The sequence below is a fragment of the Porites lutea genome, chromosome 5 (genome assembly GCF_958299795.1).
Source record: "Porites lutea chromosome 5, jaPorLute2.1, whole genome shotgun sequence".
Lineage (NCBI taxonomy): Eukaryota > Metazoa > Cnidaria > Anthozoa > Scleractinia > Poritidae > Porites > Porites lutea.
Window position 1 is genome coordinate 31,411,699 of NC_133205.1, and position 17,343 is coordinate 31,429,041.

Consider the following 17,343-nt stretch of genomic DNA (forward strand, 5'->3'; position numbering starts at 1 on the left):
TAAACTAATTAACCAAGTGCTCCAAGCCGACTTCCAAACTGAATAAACTCTGACTACTGAAGAGTAGCATGACAGGACTTTCATCGTGTAGCTTCAAAATAAAACCGGCGAGCACTTTGCCATAAAAACAGGGGGACCTGTTGAGATTGCGAATCTCTATAACACAAGTTTTAAAGACGGGTACATAAGGGTCATTCTTTCTTGGCTTATCTGTCTTATCAGGAGACTGAGTAAGTGCACAAGAGAGAATGATGACACAGTTTTGGGTCACCTACTCGGTTAGTTCCACGAACTATTTAGGTGTCCCAAACTCTGCACAATGAACCTACAATTGAAAATTTCTTGTCCTTCACAATCTCTCAATTTTATATGTTAAAGCGCTAATTTGTATTAGTTATTATTCTGTGGGAGTTTAATTGAAAATTGACTTGACTTGACTTGTTTAGTACTTGGGATCCGTGAATTTCAACAACGGAAAGCTATTTTTGTTAGACCAATTAAGTGTTTGAAATTAATCGGAAATTCGTTCACAGAAAGGTCCGCAAACCTTAATTCAGTGTTTTCAAGAGAAAATAATGGATCATTATGCTCTTGGTGTCGTCCTTACAATGTTCTACACGCATTTTCTTTGAGGCGGTCGCGTGTAAACTTAATGACGTTTCACATAATAGACCTTATTCACGATGCCCTCCATGCATCTTTGCACGCGCTTTAATTTAAGATTGATGGGATAAAAGCAATGTTAAAAGATATTTTCTCTCGGTAAGGCTCTGGCCTGGCTCTGGCCCTGAGGAAGGCTAATTTTGTTAGCCGATGATTGGCCTATAATAAATCAGCCCTTTGCCTTAGTGCCAGCCCTGCATTCAGTTTTGTTTTAACGTTACGTGATATTTCAGGGGGCAAACAAAAGATAAAATTTGCCAATACGAGAGATCGCGGTCACGTTTGTTTATTCTCTCAAAACGAAACGACGATTTAATGGCATGCAAAATGTGCGGTTTGACTTTCAACAAAATTAACGTCATTATTCCTTGCTGTGAGGACATCTACGGTGGCTACTGCATCCAAAAAAAAGAAAAAATGATCACTTCCATCCATAATTTGCCATTATCGCCATTAACACAAAAAGTTGTTCATTTTCTGTTGTCAAGAATTAACAAACTCGACCGCGATTTCTTGTATTGGAAGCATTTATCCCTTGTTTGCCCCCTGAGAAAACACGTGACATCGCTTTTATTCCATCAGTCCTTAAGCGCGTGCAAAGATGGCGGGCATCTTAAATAAGCCCGATAACAACCCTTTTAAAAATATAAACTTTAGTGAAATTCACATGTCCCGGCTAACGCCCTAAGATTCCCTATCTGTTCCATTATTCTCTATTGATAATGCTCCTTATTCCAAAATTGTGGCGAGTAGACCTCTTTAGTTTGTATGTTTTGTTTTCCCAACAGAGGTCCCAGGGGAAATTGACTCTTTGTCGTACATATGCACGTGAGTAAGACGAAATTTGCAGTACCCTAGAGTCCGGGGAGCGGGGGGGGGAGGGGGTTACTGCCATATATGGGCTATATAGGTATGTGCCGCTGTGAAGGGTATGGTTTTCAAGCAGTTTACTCTAGGATAGGGTATATAAATCAGAGCGTTTGGGTCTAGAATAGGGTATCATTTTTCAGGAAACTGATCAGTTGGTTGAAGATTTTATCTAGACTAGGGAAACAGCTACTCTAGGATAGGGGGGATTGGGGAGTTTACTCTAGTATAGGGTAGCAAAATTCAGCTGAACTAGCTCTGGTATAGGTTTAAGGGTTCAATGGTCCCAGCGGCACATCCTCACCCAGAAATTCCTAAAGTACCCACCCCCGGGCCTAGAGTATTGGGAAAACAAAACATACAAGTTAAAGAGGTCTATTTGAATTCATGATTCTTGCCACGATAGAGCGTTTTTACTCACGTGGCCAGCATCCATGCTAATTTATTGGAACCAAAAAATCATTTACATGAGAAAAGAGTTCAACTCCCAGAGGATTTTCTGGGTGCACCAACCTGGCCGCCGTTTCATTGTTTTGGAACACCAATATGACCGCCGTGACCTCATTTGAAAACGCTCTATTTTTGAATAAAGATTTTGACAAGGAAGGGTAGAAATCACTGACGTCAGTAGTCTGCACAAGTTACAACTCCCTAAACGAAAATTTCTTGGATCCCGACTGTTCCATTTAGATCGTTTGATCAGTTCAAATTACCACTGCTCAAAATGATCGACAGCGTTACAGATGGGTGGAATCCATAAGCTGCAATTCAGTTTCTTCATCGTCAATATTCAGTCTATTATATCGTCCATTCCTGTCGGTAGTGTAACTAATAGCTCTCAGTGCTTCTCTGGCTCTGTTAAAAACATCTTTAACATCCCTTTTAGTTTTGATCTGGAACACGTCGTTCACCTTTTTCTTTGCGTCTTCTTGAATGGCCAGCAACAATTTCTCGCGAAATAAATTCCCTAGTACCTCTTTTTCAAGCTTTGCGAATTCACCCGGGTTCGGAAGCGTGTCGTCTTCAAAGCAGCATCGCTGAATGCAAACGAGGCCCAGCGAAAACAGCGTTAATGCGACCAAGATACCTAACCCGAGAATCTGGGACTGCGTGTGTACCTTGAGAATGTGCAGCTCGTTTGACTTCTCCTGGATGAAGGGAGAAAGTAACCATTAGTGGAGTGAAATCCCTTTGTAAGTAATCAACAACGACGAAACTCACTGATTTGGGGGTAAATTAAGCCAGTACAGTGAATCTGGTTGTCATAGATACAACTGGATTAATTCGTAGGACACTTCCCCACTGAGGCCTGGCCAAACGTCGATTTTTTGATGAGACGAACCAAACGTACTGAGTTATGTTCATAAAGAGTTCGACGTCTGGTTAACTTAAGTTCGTCTGAGTGAGTTTGAATCGTCTAACATGTCTGAAGATCGTCTCCGGGACAAACGACGATCTTCACATGCGACGAACTAAACCAATAAATTAAAAATTTGTATGATAATGTACAATTAGCCTCGTTCGAGAGAAAATTTATTATACTCAACACCAGCTGGCCAGTTAAAATTGCTTTTGGTCTGATTCAGTTGGTTAGTTCGACGCGTCCTATCTTAACTTAATGTAAGTTGACCCTAATTAGAGTTTGTTCGTCTCATGAAAAGGTTAGATGTTTGGCTTTAGCCTGAGTGTTACAATACCAATTTAAGCACTGACGCACACGTTCCAACTTAGCCTGCGTAGCAAGCGTTTCTGTGCGGTTTAGGAGCAAAGAACGAGCAACAAGAGTCAAAGACCGCGCGAAAAATGGCGCAAGTAAATTTCTCGCGCGATCAAAACCGAAACTCCCCTTCCACGGTCTCTTTTTGCTCCGAAACCAAACTGAAACGCTTGCTACGCAGGCTAGTTCCAACTCTGCGACTTTCCGTACAGAGGTCCGACAGTTGTGCCATGCTGATGAGCCCCAATAAGGGTGAAACAGCTGTCCACGGCTGCCACTGCCCGGGTGATATGGTTAAGTGCATGCGTAAAGTAATGGTCATAGCGCGGCGCTGGTACGTGTGCTTCAGTGATTATATTGGTATGATGACACTTATTTCACCCACATGAACACAGTAAACAGTCTCATCAGGGCCGAGTTAATCTCGTACCCAGATCTCTTGTTGACGAAGCCGATCTGGGAACGAGATTAGGGCCGAGTTAGGGATACATTACCAGGGTGAATGGCTCCTGATAATACTTGTTTTTTTCCCTCCGTAATAAATAATAAAAAATAATGATGGTGATTATGATGATGATGATGATGATGATGATGATGGTGATAAAACAGCTTTTTTGCTCGGATGCCAGCGAGTGCCACAGGAAGCCTTAACCCATACCTCGCATTCTCAAAGAAATAATGTGACGAAAGAGTTTTTCAACCACTGGCTTATTTTTTACAAGGACAATTGAGCATTTATGTGGAAGCGAAGATTAAAAATACATTGCAGTTATTGCATTAAATAGCCAAGAGTTAGGTGTAGCTACTTAGCTCTCAGAATTTTCTCAGACTGCATGTTTGGATGATAAGGATAAATGAGAAAGTGAAACTTTAAAAGATCACCTGGCAAGGATTTCAAAAGTTCTTACTTGTGATAACTTTGTGTCTGACACAGCACCCTGGCAAGCCACATTGCGCACAGCACCAATTTGGGAACACACAAAAATGTCTGCTTTTAACAAGACCATCGTTATGTATGCCGTGGGGGCTAGAAATGGCTGGAAGAGTCGACTGAGTGACTTCATCCGGTAGTTGAGTCTTTCATTGAAATGTTTGAGCTTGCTTCCTTCCTGTAAGGTCTTCCAGAAACCTCCACTCATCATGAAACCGAGGCCCAATAGAAAAAGGGAGGGGCCAGCCATCATAACCACGCTGTACAAAAAGTTGTTTCTACAAGGACATCTGGCAAGATAGGAGGGGAAAAAAAAGTGAGTTTACGCAACAGAACGCCAAATCGCTTGTTTGTGACAAACGTGGCAGGGCTGTTACTTGCGTGTTTTGTCGTTTCTTCACTTAAATTTATGTTTTCTGGTCTTTTCCAAAAAGATCTATTTAAAGGAGGGTTAAGTTTGGAGGAATGTTTTTTCAATCAAAGTTATTGTCACGCTCGTTACACAAGGTTTGCCGTCTTCTTTGCTCTCCCGTCTCTCCTCTCCGAGCAAGGGAGAGAACCACGACTACCTCAGCTCACACAAGGCGTGGAAGCCGGGGTTTGAACCCGGGCGACATTGGTGGGGGACAAGTGTTCTCACCACTGCGCCACCCTTGCACACCATGCTTCCATATCTGATGAAGGCCTCGTTTTTGTATTCTTGATTGTATAGTAATTCAGGATCATTGTCTTTACAAGTAATATCATGCAAACATGAGACACTTTTTTTCATTACAACATCAAACACCTCCAGTCGGCTATAAGTAATTCCGGCACTAAGGGTTGTATTTTTTCCACAACTCTCTTGGTAATTTGGTAGGTAATGAACCCGGAGGTACATGAAAAATCTCTTTTAGGGATTTCCGCGGGCGCCTGTACACTCCTAACCACAGGCTTTGCCTAAAATTTAAGCATCCTCTACGTTTTGAGTATTGGTTATATTTTCACACGTTTAAAATAACCTGAAACAAGAGAAGATAATGTTTTGACAGGTAAAAGGGGAGTTAACGCATAAAGTGTTTTTTTTTTACAAGTAAACCTAAAGATAATACTTAGGAACGTTTCACAAAAAACGACGGAAAAGGAAATGAAAAAAGATTCCCGAGCAAAGTTTCACTTTTGATTTTCCCTCAATAGGCCCCATGCCTTCATTAATAATCAGATAATAAAAAAACAAAAGTTTAATTTATTCACACATATTTTGAACCTAAATATAGTTCGAGGCAGGGAAAAGAAATCGTATTAAAAATAATAAAAATTTGTCAACATAACAATATAGAAGCTGATCTGTAGAGTTTCAGATATTATTTTAAAGCTTAATGTTAATTGATATTGGAGGCAGACAAGGAAAAAAAATGAAATATGTAAGATATTGTCACATTTCCATTTGCTTAATATCACAAAGTATTTGGGGAGTTCAAGTTTATTACGCACTATTCAACTTGGTACAGTATATAATAATAAGATGGCTTACAGAATCAGTAGGTTAACAATTGATGAAAAGTAAATAAAATATACAAGTTTTGTTGATATGTGCACAGTGACCAAAGTAGCCGAAGCGTTCGTGTTGGTCACTGTCCCATTTAAGTAAATAGAGGAGTCCACCTTGGTTCAATCACGTGTGCGTCAAGTCCGCACGTTCTGTCTGTCTGTCTGCACGTTCTGTGAAGAAACTCCGGGAGAATTTGTTTGATTTTGTATTTAAATTGAGATTTCTCAACGACTTAAGAGATTTAGATAGACCGTTCCATATCAGAGCACCAATTCTCAGAAATGATTTTTTCATTTTTTCCGTTCGAGAGCACTCAACATAATAATGTTGGTTTGATGCAGACCTGGTTCTATAGTTATATACATCAGTTGTTGGCCTGAACATGCTTCTTAGATTAACTGGAACAGCTTGGTGTTAAACGTCATGCATCAATAACGAGAGGCAAGATGTTTCCAAACCCAACAAGCACAGGAAATACAGAGGCTATAAAACTGTATTACGCTAACGTTTGAATTGGTGTGTGCAAAACTTCTGAGCGTACAAAAATGTTGAGAAGCTAAGCAAACCTCTTAACAAGAGGGCTAAATTAATTGTTGTTCTTGCCCTTGCTCCGGGGCGAGAAGTTTTTTCCGCAGCTACTCCTGTTTTTCCCCTTCCCCAAAGGGGGACATTATTAGACCAAAAAACACTTCATGGCTGTGCTACCAATAAATTCATGGTTTTCATTTATCAGTTATTGTTTAGTTATAATAACTCAAACGGCACTTACTTGGAAGTGCCCTATTGGCCATATTCGTAACGATGTTATTTTATTTTCTATAAGCAATATATGTATCCCTCATTTTTTCTTTTCTGTATTTTTTTTGTATCATAAGGAGGCTACGTAACGTCACCCTTTACGTGTACAAAACGAAAATCGGCATGACTTGTGTTTACATTTTTCTACTTATTTTTTTACTTCTCCCGGATTTAGACAGACGAGGTGAATTCCTTTCAGTTTCAGTAATATAAATAGTAAATTTAGAGATCAATTCCTAATAGCCCTGCTGACCATGGTTAATAAGAGACAAAAATCCCAGCCATTTTTCAATGATATGCAGCCCAGTTCCGAGACTGGGGAATTAGTCAGAGTATGGTGCCGACTTGGTAAAATCAGGTAACGTGACTTACTTCACTTGGCTTTTGAGTTTCTCTCGCTCTTTGTATGATAAACTTAAACCAACTATTCTGTTGTTCTTCGAGAAGAATTTTTTTTAGTTGTTTTTCAATTGATTTTAACAGCGAAAGTTATAAATAAATAATAATGTCTTGAAAGGCCAGCTGCAGATGATTTCGTGATTCCTCTTTGTATTAAAAAAATCTGGCTTTCTTTCTGTTTTTATTTTAAAGAAGCTGAAAACGACGGGAAAGAAAAGTTTGCTTATCAAAATTATGTCCTTTATGGGGAAATTTTTATTCGTTTTTTCTAGATCAGGCTCAGTTTCTTTTTTTAGCGATAATTTTACTTGAACTAACACAGACTCGTAGCTATTTTAGAATGTTTGTGCGCGAACCCAAATTAAAACCGGTGCACATACTGGAAAATAGCTTTTAGAGTCATGATTTGGTTCAGCAACATAAAGATAATCAGTCAAATAGCCATAAAGGTAAAAAAGAGTTTTCAAAATTTGTAATGCTATTCAAAAAAGTAAAAGAAAAAAAAATGAAAAGTTGGATGATCTTCAACTCCCTCGGAAAATTTTTCATGCAACCTTAAACAACAATGAAAGTACCGGCTAAAGCAAGCTGTCATTTGTAAGATTTATTTTTTTGAAAGACTATTGTGTCTTTTTACTTCAGTACATTCTTGTAAAACGCCTCTTTGGGCAAAAGATGCACTGATTTAAAATAAAGTGGCACAAAACTACAGATTTTACAACAGTAACAGTCACAGTGTCGCGATCTCATACACCGGAATTAAAAGTTCCTCCCTGCCGTTTTAACCTAGAAAAGTAGCTTTTCAATTTGATTGAAGAATGATCTAGGAGTGGCTGCAAGACTTTGTGTTTATAAAGAAACTCATCTCACCTGAACAATTGCGTGCTTATGAATTCCTCAAATCCATAAATCATCAATAAGATGACTGAATTCTGAATCGTTCCTTTTGAATGCTTGAAGCGTCTTTCAAATGTCCTTAAAACAGTTTCCATTTAGAACAGCTAGCTATCTTGGCTTGATGGTATTTTGTCGCTGTTAAGTCTAGCAAATATCAATAAAGTTAAGTTCTTACGAATTCAGTTTAATTTTCTAAACCTGTAAAAAAGCTATTAATAATTATCCAGGAGTAGCGAATTATCTTATATGTATCTTTAGGCTCGGTTTTGTGGTATTCATATAGTTTCCTTTCTCGTTTCCCACTGGCTGTGGTATACACCGCAGCAGGATATGTATATCACCGTGAAACGTCTGTCCTCCTAAACAATATTGAAATGAAAGTTACCTATTAATCTTTCATAGTAATATCCCTGCACTAAACCTTGGTTTCCAGAACGACTGTATTTCTTTTCATTTAAAAGTGAACGATCCTTTGCACACCGCTGTAATTCTTGATCGATCACTGTATTAAATTGTATATTTCTAACGCTATTCCCATTCTCTTCAGCAGTTTCCTTTTTTTTCTACAGCAAATGCCTCGCGTAAACAAACAAACCAAGCACTGCCAAACAAAGACTGCAGGACTGTTTTTACTGGACTTGCCACAAGTCGACCTTACGAGCTTAAGCCGGAGAGAGCGGAGCGAGTTTTTTAGGCAAATTGGACGAAGGACTTTTTTGAAAGTCTAGATTGTTTTGAGAGAGAGAGAGAGAGAGTCTTGAAGAGGCAAAAAGGGAACTGGGATTAGGCTTTTGAAATGGGAGTTAGGACGCGGGGAATGTGGATGAAAACGCCGAACTGAGAATTAATGGCACACTCAAATGTCTTTAAATAGTGTCTAGCCAAGGCATGATCTGTAATGATTTACAATAAGCGTTGTTAGTTTAGCAAACCTCAACAAATGAAAAAAAAATGCCCGAAAATAGACCAATCAGAGCTCGATCGAACCCAGTAAACCAGTCATTTATAGTTTTAATCGTTATTTATTCATCGATTTATTTAATGTCCAGGCCCCGGTTTTTCAAAAGTTATGTATCTGGCGCTATGCATAGACACTGGCGGAGATAATTGTTTCAGTAGTTACCCGTTATCAGTTGGATTAAAATGAAGCATACATTTTTGTAGATATCACTTGGTGATAAAGACACAAATATCAAAATGAAATAAATAAATAAATAAATAAATAAGGATTTTGGAGGTAGCACATCCAGATATAGTGCTTCTTTGATTACAACTCAGGCTCCTGGTCGATTGGATTTTGGAAATGCTTTTTATTTTCTCTAAATCCTTATTTATTTCTTTTATTCAGAGGGGGCATGAATGATTAGTGGCAAAGATTTTGAAGCCGTCATCAGTCTATCGGTTTGTCAAGGGATGTTTGTTATTGGCTAACCCGATAATTCGGGGATGTTGTGAGGTGCATTTTGATAATTTTGTTTCATATTCAGTTAGAAAGAAAGCCAGGTTCTTGTACGGAAGGCGCCTAGAGTAACCGGTTCTTTCTCGCGGGTTTTTTACTGTATCAGAAGGTAAAGCTTCACACCAGAAGCCCATTCTTTACATATAAAGTTAGAAAAAATTATAGCGGATATAACAGTAACGAAAAAACGGCGCGGGGGCAAAAGAAAACTTTTGAACGTTTGCTACATTCAGGTGTTACTTCTGTTGTACCTTTTACGCAATGTCAACTTTAGCAGTGACCTGTCAATAAGAGAACATTGGAGAACTTAGCACAATTTGGATAATTGCACTAGCCAATTTTACTTAAGTGGCCGGCATATATGCTAATTTATTGGAACAAAAGGAATTGTTTACATAAGGAAAGAGTTCAATTCCCACAGGGTTGTCTTAATACACCAGCATGGACGCCGTTTTATTGTTTTGGAACATCAACATAGGCGTACGGGCAATTTTTTGCCAGGGGGGGGGGGGGGGGGGGGGGGGGGCGGTAAACCATTTGCCCAAAAAATTCTTGCAAGTTGCCCAAATTTTTACAAAACAGTCGAACAGAAACAGGGCCATACGATGCAACAACATAGGCCGTACTGGCATATGAAAGTGGCTCGATACAGTTTTTCAGGGTCAATACCTGTGAAGTTTTTTTTTGAGCATAGACTACGACACCATAAACAAACATTTGGAAAAATTGCCATCACAGTTTTATTAGATAAAGATGAAAATTTGTTATGATCCGGGTTGCAATAACATTGGAGTTGTCATAGCAACCAAATGATGTCATTACCTATTATACTTGCAGCAACATTTCTCACTGGGAATTGTTCTTCCAAAATCGTTCACGGAAGCATTTTCCTCCAATAGTCGCCTCCATGTTCGTGAAGTTAAAACGGAATCTGTAAGAGCGTTGCGTTGATATTTGGGATAAAGTTTTTATCGTTAGAAATACGGTAAAAAAGGGAAATCTTGCTGTTTGGCCATTATCTGTAGAAAACGAAGCGCTTTTGACATGCGATTTCACCTCATAGCTCTGGCCAAAAAAGGATTTGAATATTTAGTATGTATCATGGCGCTCTTGTTAGCGGTTTTGTAAACATTTCGGTCTACTTTAACAAATTAGTGAATAATCTTTAAACCACTCGATAGATTTTTTTGTCAAAAAAATACGATTCTTCGCGTAATTCAATCTGAGAATTAGTCAGCCACTTCTTCACTTTCAGACCCATTACTGATGCTATCTGCTATACACTGTTCTATGAGCGGAGATGATTCTAGAAAGTTAGGCGGAAGTTTATTCTAATCAATTCACGACTGGAAATAGCCCATTGCAGTACAGTGCCCAGCAATAAAAAAAATCAGCACATGATACCCTTCCCTTATAACCAGAAACTCATTACGTGCTAGGCAACCACTGTCTCGTGTAAATTTAACAGTACTGGATTATTACGCCAACTTCAGGTTAAAATAGAAAATATTTATTTCTTCAAAATAATGATTTAAAAAACACCCGAACGTCTTAAAAAACTGGCTTTGCCCAAATTTTCTCTCGCTCCCCAAAATTTGGGGGGGCTGCAGCCCCCCTCGCCCCCCTGGCCCGTACGCCTATGAACATCAACATGGCTGCCGTGACGTCATGTGCAAACGCTCCTTTAGGGTGAGTTCGACTAGACATGAGAGTAAAAACGGTGGCGAGGGTGGGGGGTGGGGGCTGTCTCCAGGCCAATGTGCACTTCAGTGTGTCTAAGTTTGGACAACAAAAAATGACACAATACACATATTTCTTTAAAAATATATTTAAATACGTTATTACAGCTACTTGGATTATATGTACTAAAAGTTATCAAATTAAAAAAATATGGGACAACTCATAAAATGTTATAAACATAAAAACATAGTAGTTACTGGTAACAGCGCCTCTTATGCAGACGTTCTTAGGGGGGGTTGGTCACGCGTTCCTGCTTGACGAACCAAAAGAACGTATGCGGGGGAGGCTACTGGTAACACGGCCTGAATACTTGCAACTGAGCCACTATCCCGGGGGGGGGGCAGTACTGCCATATATAGGCTATATAGGTATGTGCCGCTGTGAAGGGTATGGTTTTCAAGCAGTTTACTCTAGGATAGGGTATATAAATCAGAACATATGGGTCTAGAATAGGGTATCATTTTTCAGGAAACTGATCAGTTGGTTGAAGATTTTATCTAGCCTAGGGAATCAGCTACTCTAGGATAGGGGGGATTTGGCGAGTTTACTCTAGTATAGGTTAGCAAAATTTAGCTGAGCTAGCTCTGGTATAGGTTAAGGGTTCCAGGGTCCCAACGGCACATCCCCACCCAGAAATTCCTAAAGTACCCCCCCCCCCCCCCTCCTCCGTCCCATAAACTTAAGATAGGTGCAGACGGACGAAACAACTCCCAACATTGTTGGTCCGGTTTCAAACTTTGTGCAACAACTCCAAACAACACGTAAACAACATGCAACAGGGTGTGCAAACGGACGCAACAAGTAACACCCAACAATGTTGCGTCCGTTTGGAGAGGGCTTTAAAGCATGCATAAAAACTGTACAGGACACAAGAAATCGAGACAACTGCCTCTAATGTTTCTATATGGGCCAGTATAGAAAAATATTATCAGTATTGCCTTTTATATTAAATTGAAAGCTATTCTATCTTTTAAGTTAAAATAACCTTGTGACAACGCCACTACCATAGGACATGTATTATTTCTGACCAGCAATGATGGTTCATGCAACGTGCTACACAACTCTAACGTTCATTTTGATAATGTTCTGCATTTACAATCATATACATATCACCTTTATCTAAACCTCGGATTTTCAGAGTAGCTATAAAAGTTAATATCTACGAGAAAGAAAGAAAAACAAACAAAACTATACTAAAAGAGACCTCAAAAAATTGGAAGTATTTTAAAGTGATTCATGAACAAGCCAAATTCAGCATTACTAGGAAGAACTCATCGCTGCTGGTCTGAATTATAACATGATTTTATAATTTGTTTTGAATAAGATTTAGACATCGCCTTGGAAAATGTTAAGGCAATAAATATTATTCAATTAATAATCGTAAAATTAATTTATAGAATTTACAACTCTAAACAGTAAATTATCAATTACTTATTAACAATATTAAAGGGAGCGTTTTTGGATAAAGTATTCCTTGTCATTCTGTGGGTTCCTCTATTTGTCATAAAAAAACATTAAAAAGAATGTAAAAGAGCGACTTGTGAGAATAATATTTTGAAATTTCAGAGAACAAATGTATATTAGCTTTGAAACTGTTTTCGAATGACCAAATGAAATACCTACGTCTCCAAAGAAAAAGAAGACATCTTTACACAATTTTAAAGAAATTAAAATGCAAATACAGACCCGTATCAAAAATTACTCTCTCGAGGAAATGTGCACAACTGTTTCAAATATATCAACGGTGCGATTTCAAATGGCATACAAAAAAACCTACATCACCCTGTATAATATATACCAATTTAAATAAGTTTCTTAATGAAAAATTCGTTGTGTACAAATTGCCCTTTCCACATTCTATCAAATATATACATCTAAGTGGGCAAAAGATTTTCTACAGAGCAAAGTGGAGAACTGGGTTTGGGAAAAAGTGTTACATAATTTTAACGGCAAAAGGCCAAACATTTGCCCATTCCAGGTAAGTTACAATTGACTATAGCTAATTTACCTCCTGCTTAAATGGATACTTTCCTACTTCAAATGAAATCAAAGAGACTCTTGTCACTATGAGAAGATCCTTTTTAGCTGGTAGAATTTGCATGAATTACAGGATGTTTTTTGGATAAGTAATATTTCAGTCGAAATTTATACCGAGCTTCATTATTATTTATCATAATAATAATAATAATGGAATTTATATAGCGCTTATACATCACTGTTCTAAGTGCTTAAGATCATACAAGGGCTATTAACCAAGCCCTTCAACTTGTGCACTTTTAAAAGGGGAGATCGAATCAGCATTTAATAAGTCTCGAGACTGTTTTCTCTTAAATTATCAGCTTACATTGAGGATAACGAATAACTGCTCTTTATCCACTCATCAACGATCCAGTCTTCGAGAATGGACACAACATCATCTCTTCCCATTTTCTTGACAAGATCTCTAAATTTCCTGATGGAGCTACCTTCTCGAGAATCAAACTTCTCCAGCATTTGACACGTAGGATTCCCAATCTGACCCAAGCACGTTACTACGTCTTTGTCAAGGCCAATCGCTTCACCAAACAAACGATAATCATCCCAAAAGCAATCTCGTAGTTTGTCCAGCTTCATACAAATTTTACTATAAAACTTAATTGGGATTTTTTCCATTTTTCCTTTTAAGAGGTTGCTCTGGAAATGCTCTGGCACTGATGCTACTGTGGTGGTAGTATGTTGAGTGTAATCAAGGCCTGTTGTTGAAGTACTTTGGTGCTGTTGCCCAACAAAGAATGAACGCGGGTTTGTAGGCTTTTTCCCTCCTGTTAATGACAAATATGAAGATGTGCTTAAGTCACTGCATTGTTACAAATGATGACATATAATCCCTCCTTCACAACTGACAAGAATTCGCTAAAGGACAACTAAACTTTAAAAGGTGGGTTGATTTTTACTGAATACAGTCAACTCTCGCCTTGAGGACAACACCGGGGTGTACTCCCGATAATGGCCTTTATTATTCATTAAAAATATTTCCCCTATTCTGATTGGCTAAAAGCACACGCATAATTCACCAGTAACCAGCTACTAACGACCAAATTTGGAAGAATTTTGCGATCAATCAACTGATGACGTAAAAAAGGGCAGCTTCCTTGCAGGTTATAGCCTGGGACCAGGCTCCGCATTGGGGGGAGGAGAAGAAAAAAATTGGCGAGCGAAGCGAGCCAAGAGGTAGTCCTCCCCAATTCCTATTTGACCTTGCGTTGCAGATGCTCTAAGCCTTCTGTATGGACTATATTACAGGTTTAGACGAGTGGGTGGGCCGGCAGCAACGCAGGCTAATTTGAACCCGTGTTTTGCCTTTTTCACCCACTGCGGAGCCTGGTCCCAGGCTATGCAGGTTAATGCGCCGTTAACCGAGAAGACCTGGGGACGAAGTTGAACTCAGCTCTACTCAGCCTCATTCATTAATTGTTAAATATGTGGAGGCTACACCGGAAAGGGGAACCTTTTAGTTAAAATATATGAAAGGGTGGGGAAAACTGTCATTTCAGTACGTAAAAAGGGCCAAAAGGGGTATTAAACAGCTGCATTTTATGCCTGCTTGAAAGTTGAGAAGATGCTCTGGTTTTGTGATTTATTCATATTTAAAGACAGTTTATTTACAGAGGTTAAAAGGGATGCAAAGTTCGAACCCAGTTATTTGAAAGGGGTACCATTTGTAACTAGAAGGTATACGAAAGGGGAACCTTTTTTGCCAAAAGTGGTATATAACTAAGTTAAGGGGTTGGACCTTGGGGCAGAGCCTCCCCATGTAAAATATTTTTGATAACTCCCCCCCCCCCCCCCCCCCCCCCATAGGACACCCCGCTATAATATAATTTTTACTTCTTGTTTGAACTTGTTGTGGAAATGTCCAAAGGGGGATAATTTTTGGAAAGCATTAACTAAATACATACTGGGAATATCAGCTGTTCCCTCAAATGTAACATCAGGAAGATCTGGATCAGTCGGTACAGCAACTATTAACAGAAAGTAAAGATTGAAAATATAGGTTGGAATATACTTTTTTTTTTCCTCCACTGTGTTTTCTGTTCCTACAATGAAAATACTTTTGAAAAAATAATGTTTACATGTACTTCAGTTTCAAGCTTTAGTTAAGTGATATCCTTAATACATGTACATATGTTAAATCGAGTTCCCTCCTTTGTCTTTTTTTCTTCTTCCTCCTTTTGTGTTACACAGTATATTTTGCTATCACTTCACTGTAAACATACTGCTACAACGTAAAATAAGGAACTATGGAAAAGGTTTCTATTTTAAGAACCAAAAGAACCAACCATATCCATTCTTTTCCAATTTCTTGGATCTCATCCACTTCCTACGAGTTTTCTTTGGGACAGCTGCAGGTTGGTTCTCTGTCATCTGCTCCTTCCCAAGTTTTCCAAGACATCCTGGGTGGGAATGTGACCTAGGAATGACTGATTCTACTTTCAGTTGTGATTCAGCTGGAACTGATGAGCTTACTGACCGCTGGAAAGCAGGCCTCTTGCCAGCAGATTGAGAAACTAAAAGAAAAGGAAGAGCTACATTAAAGGTCTATTCACTAGGTTTTCATTAAAGTGCCAGCAATTGGCTAAAAAAACTAGCTATATTGAGGTCTGAGCTGTCTACCTTTGGTGGAAAAATGGGTAAAGTGGAGGACAGGACAAAATAATTACCTACAGCACTCATATTGCCAAGCCGTCCTTAAACTGTCTACTTCAAAACTTACCCTCTGATCCATAGCAATAATTCTAAACACTGGGAAAAGTAATACCACCAGGGGAGTGATCCTTTGGTGCATATTTTTAGCATTATGGATCAAGAATGGTCCATGATAGCTGCTGAGCTAAAATTTAGGGAAAATACAGTATCTGGGTGTGGGGAGCTTATAATAGAATTATAATAGAATTTGTTTTCAGTACCTGTAGTCTACAATGTACAACAAAGTGCCTCTGATTTCTACTTAAAAACCCCACCTTTTTCAGCAGCAAATACCAGTATAGCCGATATATGGCAGTATAGATCTACAGGTCTTGCTGGGTGCTTATACTGTAGTTAAAAAAATACATTCCCCTTTCTGTCCTCAGAAATTTTTGCCATCCTTTTTTCAACTTTAAAAAATTCAAGTCACCCCCTCAATCATCCTGCTTTACTATCTGTATAAATGAATGAAGCAAAATCACCTGATTTCAAGGGTCCCATCTGGTCTGTTTCCTCCTCTTTTTGCATCTCATATTCTCTCCAAGTAGTAGGCTCAAAGTTACCTGGATCAAAAACTTCATTGTCAAACTGGCCAGCCACTTCATCATTTGAGATTGCAGAAGGGCAGCAAGAACAAAAATATCTCTTAAGGATACGTTTCGTTTGCTGCCAACCATGTAACTTCCACATCACTAAGAGAGCCACTATCAAAAATACAATGACTATCAACACAGCTGAAACAATTCCCAAGGTTACAACTTCCAGCATGGAGAGAGACTTCCTCTGGGAATCATTTTGATCCTCTTGCCTTTGTTTATCATCAAGATGGCTTGCATTTGTTGGGGCATGCTGGCACTCAACTGTTTGCCGACACTGCTGATTAGTTGGGACACCTGCATTTTCACATTGTTTTTCATGTTGATAATTTTCTCCACAACAATTACTACATGGCTGACATGATGCACTCTCCCAGTAGAAGCCTTCGAGGCATGTTTCTAGGCACTTTGTTGTATCCTCTTCCTTTGAACATGATCCAGATCTTTCTTCATTCTCTACGCACTTATGGCAATTCTTGCACGGTGCATATCCATGTGAATCAGAAAAGGTATGCCCTTCTACACACTCAATACACTGAATATGCACACTGCTGTTAACACTAGCTCCACACTTAACATTTGGTTCGTGGCCAAATGGACATTCAGGGCACTTCCAGATTGTGGACTCTGTCTCGTTGATAACTATTTCAATCTCATCATCTCCGGGCTTCTGTCGTTCGCAGGTCACACAAAAAATACCAAAGCCACACACTAAAGCAAACACCTAAGAAAACAAATGAAAAAGAAATATTTGAATAAAAACCAGTCCTGTGTGAGTTGACCTTTCTCTTAATCTAAAAACTTTCTTTTATACCAGCATAGTACATTATTTTATTTATTTCTATTTGTTTTTTACTTATTTCCCCGATTTATTTAGTTTACAAGCCATTTATATTATATTACAAGATTTGAAGATGAAGATGCTATTCTTAATAATATCATAGGTGACAAATTACTCCTTAACTTTGGCGCGAAATATCAGCGTTAATTTGTAATTTCACATGTGAAATTACAAAATTG

General features: G+C 38.7%; 2 protein-coding genes across 2 annotated transcripts; both read right to left on the reverse strand.

Annotated features, from left to right (window-relative positions):
* Positions 1–860: 860 nt before the first annotated feature.
* On the reverse strand, positions 861–7,933 carry LOC140938463 (calcium homeostasis modulator protein 5-like). The gene is made up of 3 exons (XM_073387941.1): positions 7,777–7,933; positions 4,156–4,468; positions 861–2,675 (listed from the first exon to the last, which is right to left on the reverse strand). The coding sequence occupies exons 1-3, from the start codon at positions 7,896–7,898 to the stop codon at positions 2,268–2,270; spliced, it is 843 nt and encodes a 280-aa protein (XP_073244042.1). The 5' UTR covers positions 7,899–7,933; the 3' UTR covers positions 861–2,267.
* A 3,725-nt stretch (positions 7,934–11,658) lies between these two features.
* On the reverse strand, positions 11,659–17,143 carry LOC140936669 (uncharacterized). Its single transcript, XM_073386160.1, has 5 exons — positions 17,138–17,143; positions 16,210–17,047; positions 15,322–15,549; positions 14,941–15,003; positions 11,659–13,803 (listed from the first exon to the last, which is right to left on the reverse strand). Exons 1-5 carry the CDS (start codon positions 17,141–17,143, stop codon positions 13,343–13,345), a joined length of 1,596 nt encoding a protein of 531 aa, XP_073242261.1. The 3' UTR covers positions 11,659–13,342.
* Positions 17,144–17,343: the final 200 nt, after the last annotated feature.